This window comes from Macrobrachium rosenbergii, chromosome 33 (genome assembly GCF_040412425.1).
Source record: "Macrobrachium rosenbergii isolate ZJJX-2024 chromosome 33, ASM4041242v1, whole genome shotgun sequence".
Lineage (NCBI taxonomy): Eukaryota > Metazoa > Arthropoda > Malacostraca > Decapoda > Palaemonidae > Macrobrachium > Macrobrachium rosenbergii.
The window spans coordinates 11,697,501-11,705,000 of NC_089773.1; the positions used below are offsets into that span (position 1 = coordinate 11,697,501).

General features: G+C 34.5%; 2 protein-coding genes across 3 annotated transcripts in view; one reads left to right on the plus strand and one right to left on the minus strand.

Annotated features, from left to right (window-relative positions):
• LOC136855933 (uncharacterized) overlaps nucleotides 1-4,605 on the minus strand; it is an 11,081-nt gene extending 6,476 nt beyond the window's left edge. Inside the window, exon 1 of the mRNA XM_067133433.1 lies at nucleotides 4,385-4,605. Coding sequence (XP_066989534.1) covers nucleotides 4,385-4,454 — 70 coding nt within the window. The 5' untranslated portion in view covers nucleotides 4,455-4,605. The remainder of the gene's footprint in view (nucleotides 1-4,384) is intronic.
• Nucleotides 1-7,500, plus strand: part of LOC136855930 (lachesin-like) — a 460,516-nt gene that overhangs the window by 37,755 nt on the left and 415,261 nt on the right. The gene's annotated exons all lie outside the window — the stretch shown is intronic.

Genomic DNA, 7,500 nt, shown 5'->3' on the forward strand with positions numbered 1-7,500 from the left:
ATGAATAAAAAAGATTTTTCAGATGAGAGAGAGAGAGAGAGAGCCAAGTGCGTCTCTTTGTCTTTGACAGATATCCATTCACCTTCGAACAAGAGATATTTCAAGAGAGAGAGAGAGAGAGACGAAAGACTGCAATCATCGAGAACCACCTTAGCAGGATATCCATCTATATTACTTGAATTACAGCACTTATGATTTGCCCCACAAATCAGCCAGTGCCTTGACAACTTTCCTCCCCCGCCTCCCCAACCCCACTCCACTACTCTCTAAATAGGCCTAAACTGACCCCAGCAATCAAAATGATTAGCAGATGGTCCTAGGTCAGCCTCCTCCTTCCTCCTCTACCTCCTCCTCCTCCTCCTCCTCCATCAATGTCCAAGAGGCTTATTCATCATGACGAGTGCGAGGTATACACACACACACACACACACACACACACACACACACACACATATATATATATATATATATATATATATATATATATATATATATATATATTTTATAATCTTTAGCATATACGATTTATTTCCTTAGAGTGGTTGGCGATAGATGACATACTTCGGTTCTTAGCACATTAATTTTGGGATGAAGTTAATATCCCAATGCCCTATATATATATATATATATATATATATATATATATATATATATATATATATATATATATATATATATATATATATGTAAATAAATATAAAATTTTCCCACGTGAAATTCACTGCCTCTGCCTGCAACATTTGACACGAAGTCATATAGAAGTCCCTATATTTATCTATTAATCTAACCAAACGATAACTATTAAAAAAATAATCGATGTGTTTCAGTGAAACTCTATGGAGAAGTTGGCTACGGACCAAAGAAGGCTTTAATTAGATTTTGATACAGAACCGAACGGAAATCTATATTAAAATCCTTTTTTTAATACTTTCTCGTTAAGCTATATTGATGTTAATATAGCTTAATGAGCCTTTTTCATTCAGCTTTCGCATCGTCCAAAAGGCACACTCGAAAGCGTATAGATAGTTGACAATTATCCATAATTATTATTCCCGTGGTCTTTCGCTGTCCATCCCGTACTGAGTGCATTAACGAAAATGATCGTTCTGATTGTTTGATTGTGGTCGACCATGGGTTGGAGACGGGGTTGGAGGTGGGGGTTCAAGATATAAGGCTGGAATATGGCGTGGGGTGATAGATCATACATTATGAAGAGTATACGTTGTATATTTGCATACACGAAATACACATGACATTAGCATTTGTGCAACCTGCTTTAAGACTACGTAGCCTAGGAGTCTTGAAATAGCAAAAGGCTGGCTTCGTATATTAGTTATGATATTCATTGCCAGATTTACTTAACTTGTCCAAAATTCTCAGTCTTTTCTGATTTGCAATAGTTCTCGCATGTTAATTTGTTCTGTTCACCAACGAATACACGAGAGAGAGAGAGAGAGAGAGAGAATGAAGTTTCAGGAAAATCTTTTTAATTGGAAATATACTACGAGAGACGGAAGCCCACCCTGGCGTACACCACATACGTCAGCGAGCATGCGCACACAAAACACACCCACCCACACATCTCACAAGAGAGCTTCCTTAACACAAAAAACGGTACAGGTTCTGTCAGTAGACCAAGTTCCTAGTAGACCCAAGTACAACATACTGAGTTAACCAAGTCCCTGCTGAATTCAACAAATAACCCCCAAGTTGACCAAATAATCCACGAGATAATTAGATAATTAGAGGCCTCTTGATTTAACCAAATACCCTCTGAGTCGGCCAAATTACCCATGCGATAACCAGTTGGCCTTATGTGTTAAACAATTATTCTTGGTAACTAAGTAGTCTGTGAGATAATAAAGGAAACTTGGTTCAGTCCAATAATTCCTGAGTATTAAATAACCTCCGAGTTACCTATAGATACCCCCTGAATGTGGAATAACCATAATTAAGCAAGTACCCCGAGTGTTAAATGCCCCCTGGGTTAGCCAAGCACCCTCGGAATTGTCAAACCAGTTATCCTGACGCTGGATAAAGGATGGTCTTGAACTGACTACACAGGAAATTCAGTATGAAATGATAAAATGAACCAAATGTTCAACTGGTTGAAACTGTAATGAAATTATTATGAAGTTAACACCATCATTATTTCGGATTAAAATCTGGATATCTGAAGTTATTTCATGAAGTGAACATTGGAAATTTTCACTTTCTGAATATTAATATCACAAGGGAATCGCTGATGTCAGAATCAGTATTATAAAATAAAATAATTGATGTCAGGGTGAATATTTTACAGGAGAATCATTGATGTATGGATGAATAGTACACACGAGAATCAGGAGGAATATTATGAACAAGGAATCACTGATATCAGAAACAGCATTATAAAATAAAACCATTGATGTCGGGCTAAATATTTTACAGGAGAATCATTGATGTATGGATGAATATTATACAAGAGAATCATTGATGTCAAGGTGAATATTTTACAAGAAAATCGTTGATGTCAGGATAAATATAATATTCAAGAGAATCACTGATGTCAGGATCATTATTATGAAAGAGATAATTGATGTCAGGGTAAATATTTTACAGGAGAATCATTGATGTGAGAATGAATAATATACAAGAGAATCAGTGATGTCAGGATGAATATTATACAAGAGAATCATTCATGTCAGAATGATTGAAGATTGATTGATGTCAGAGTCACTGAATGTTATACAGTACAAGAGAATCATTGATGTCAGGATGAATCTTACACAAGAAAATCATTGATGGCAAGATGAATATCATACGAATCTCAGATGTGAGGATGAATATTATATCCAAGAGAATCATTGATGTCAGGGTGAATAGGAAGCAATAGAAGAAATGATGAAAATAAGAATGAGTGAAGTGTTTTATACTTATTTGTGAGAAAATGTTTTCATGAGTATTTGCGAGAAAGTGTTTTCATAAATATTTGTGAGCGTTTCAAAAATCATGAGACAGTGTTTTCATAAATGTTTGCGAGAAAATTTTTTCATAAATATTTGTGAGAAAGTGTTTTCATAAATATTTGTGAGAAAGTGTTTTCATAAATATTTGTGATAAGGTTTTTCATAAATATTTGTGAGGAAGTTTTTTCATAAATATATATTTGTGAGGCAGTGTTTTCATAAATGTTTGAGAAAGTTTTTCATAAATATTTGTGAGAAAGTGTTTTCAAAAATATTTGTGAGAAAGTGTTTTCATAAATATTTGTGAGAGTGTTTTCATAATTATTTGGGAGAAAGTGTTTCCTTAAATATTTGTAAGAAAGTGTTTTCATAAATATTTGCGAGAAAGTGTTTTCATGAATATGAGAAAGTGTTTTCATAAATCATGAGAGTGTTTTCATAAATATTTGTGAGAAATGTTTACAAATATTTGCGAGAAATGTTTTCACAAATATTTGAGAGATAGTGTTTTCATAAATATTCACGAGAAAGTTTTTTCATAAATCATGAGAAAGTGTTTTCATAAATGTTTGCGAGAAAATGTTTTCAAAAATATTTGCGAGAAAGTGTTTTCATAAATAATCACGAGAAATGTTTTCATAAATATTTGCGAGAAAGTGTTTTCATAAATATTCAAGAGAAATGTTTTCATAAATATTTGCGAGAAAGTGTTTTCATAAATCATGAGAAAATGTTTTCATAAATATTTGTAAGAAAATGTTTTCATAAATATTCGTGAGAAAATGTTTTCATAAATATTTGTGAGAAAATGTTTTCATAAATATTCGTGAGAAAATGTTTTCATAAATATTCGTGAGAAAATGTTTTCATAAATATTCGTGAGAAAATGTTTTCATAAATATTTGTGAGAAAATGTTTTCATAAATAGAAGTTCTGTTCAGTGAACTGTTCAATTATAACACAATGTGTCCGATAAGAACAGGGTGAAGTAATAAGAGCAATTTCCTTTTGACGGCTCTATGTCACGTGTAATATCCCGTTATTTGTAAATTCACACAGTTCAATTGTACAAAAATGTTTTTCAAGTAATTATGTTTGAATGAAAATCATTTGGAGAATCGAGTGTTTTACGGAGGAAAAAAAAAGTAAAGTTATACGAAGATGTTTTCCAAGTAATTATATTTGAATGACAATCATTTGGAGATTCGAGTGTTTTACGAAGAAAAAAAAATACTTATACAAAAATGTTTTAAAGTTTCAGATTATACACCCCTTTATGCCAAAGTGCACTAACAGTAATATTTGAATAAAAACAATTTGGAGATCAGAGTAATATACGAATAAATCAAATTAAACAATTATTAACTGAAAACGTATAAACATCCCATCCCACCCAAACGAACACTTCCAGAATTCACTATAGTTTTTCCACTCACCGATTAAGTAATCCCGATTTCTTGAGGCAGTACAGTCATCTGCCACTTCGTCTGTCGAACCCGAATCCATGACGGCACCTACAAAGCCAAAAGGCACTGCACAAAACTGTAAAAATTTAGAACAAAGTCAGACATTTCTGTGGCCTAAAGCAACAGAGATTGGGGAACGCCACGGAGCGAGGTGCAACACTACCTGATCGTTCAACATCCCCGTGGACACTGACTCTGCCTCGCTACGGGACGGGAATATATACTGTATAATATATCATCACTCTTCAGCTTCTCGTCTAGAAGAACGACCCGTGGGAAAGCACTGCTACGTACCCCAACTTTTTCTACATTCCCGTGACTTGTGCCCAGGATATTGCGTAATTTAACAAACGATTTCAAATTTGGAAAAAAAAAGCGTAGTTGTTTCTTGACATTACTGCATCTAGTGCCGTCACAAGGGGGCGTTTACTCTACCGGCCAATCACGAAGAAGTGGGCGGGGTTTGATGGTGATGTACTTGTTTGTAAACAAGTGGCATGTGCGCGCTCTGTATATGTAGATTTCATCTTTAATTCAAAGTCCGAAGATATTTTCTGTATTTAATGGCATTGCAGGGTTGTTAGGTGGGAGAAAATCTCTCTCTCTCTCTCTCTCTCTCTCTCTCTCTCTCTCTCTCTCTCTCTCTCTGCTTTCACCTTGCCAGAGGATTTAAATGTTAATATATCTAAGGTCCATATCTACATTTTTCTAAAGGACTTCTCAAAGAAATACTCTCTCTCTCTCTCTCTCTCTCTCTCTCTCTCTCTCTCTCTCTCTCTCTCTCTCTCTGCCTCCACCTTGCCAGATGATTTAAATGTTAATGTACCTAAGGTCCATATTTACATATTTCTAAGGACTCCTCAAAGAAATACTCTCTCTCTCTCTCTCTCTCTCTCTCTCTCTCTCTCTCTCTCTCTCTCTCTCTCTCTCTCTATCAGTCAGATACCGGAATGTTAAAACAATTTTTTTTCCCGTCTGTCTGTTAATTTCCAAGCCCTTTTAAGCATTGTCTTCGTAATTCAGAATAAGTGGGAAACGGAGATGTCAAATGGGTTGTAATGGTATCCACACAATCAACAACAAAGATGGAGAGAGAGAGAGAGAGAGAGAGAGAGAGAGAGAGAGAGAGAGAGAGAGAGAGAGAGAGTGACTGTCCTTGCAATAAAAAAGAGAGTAAAGATGGGGTGTTGATTCCGTAGAGTTTGTAATGTCATCACTTTATTGCCTGTTCTAGTTTTCCCTGCTTATACTGTATAGGTTAATTTTTCTTGTCTTAGGTTATGTATATAATATATATATATATATATATATCTGTAATATATATATATATATATATATATATATATATATATATATATATATATATATATATCCTATAACCTAAAAATATGACAACCAGCTAAACTGCAACACTTTTATTTCTCTTCATCTTCACAAGCCTTTCAAGTTGTTTTGACCATATTTAATATTCAGGTTAACATGACACGATAGATTAGCAGGAAATGGGCCCCTAACACATTTCTCCCTCGTGGGATCGAACTGTCTGGGGAGGGAAGTCTGTTAAAAGTATATATATACAGTGTATATATATATATATATATATATATATATATATATATATATATATATATATATATATATGAATATATTTATGTATATATGTATATATATGCATATAAAATGTCTGTCTGTATGTAATTATGTATTTGCCGAAACAACAAAGACCTCTTAATTCAGTTGCATATCTCTGATGAACGTGACTTGACTAATATTTATAAATGTGTGTGTGTGTGCGAGCGCGCGCGGGCATGAAATTCATAAATTCTAGAACCACGAAAATCTCGAAATACATGGGATTAAAAATTACCACCAAGCTTATTGACAAGCATCGATCAAACTTGGAACAAAGTTTTGTTTACATCGGCTATCAGCTTATCTCCCCATTCTTATCTCTCTACCTGAATACTCGCACAAAAGAGGATAGTGACAGGTACAGTTTACTATCTCTCTCTCTCTCTCTCTCTCTCTCTCTCTCTCTCTCTCTCTCTCTCTCTCTCTCTCTTCCCCGTAAATGCAGGTATGAGTATACATGTCAGGGCAAGGGGAAGTGTTGGAGACCATACCTCTTGTGAAGACGCCGTTGTATGTGTGTGTGTGTTTGTGTGAGAGAGAGAGAGAGAGAGAGAGAGAGAGGACTTCATAGGAAAACAGCTGCCTGATGATTACACATGCATAAGCATTTATATATATACTTATATATATTTATGCATATATGTATATATACATATATGTGTCGGCATGTATATGTATAGATATAATATATATATATGTATATATATATATTTATGTGTGTGTGTGTGTGTGTGTTTGCGCTCGCGCACGCTCGCACATGTCAGCCGCAAGAAACGTAGAGAACTGGGTAAAAATGTCCAAATGCAGAGTGGCAACGACAGTAATATCAAAGAATGACTCTCTCTCTCTCTCTCTCTCTCTCTCTCTCTCTCTCTCTCTCTCTCTCTCTCTCTCTCTCTCTCTCCTCGTCTAGAACGAACATGTTTTTAGATGCGCTGAGGACAAACCAGGATATCATATCCGCAGGATATCCTAGAAAGAGGTGAGAATGAACTCGGTTACGTTTACTGACATTACCAAGTATGCACTTGATACAGACTCTGACTGAGCTTTGTTATCAATAAACGCAACTTGCTAAGTTAGGTTAAGTATACCTTAGTTTTACCGGACCACTGAGCTGATTAACAGCTCTCCTAGGGCTGGCCCGAAGGATTAGACTTATTTTACGTGGCCAAGAACCAGTTGGTTACTTAGCAACGGGACCTACAGCTTATTGTGGAATCCGAACTTGCTAAGAATATGTATGTACGTATCCATATATATGTATACCATTATGTAGCCTATATATGTATATGTATATATATATATATATATATATATATATATATATATATATATATATATATATATATATATATATATATATTTCATTTGTATATCTGTTATGAAAAAAAAAATATATATATATTATACATGTATGCATATGTACATATATATACATACATACACACACA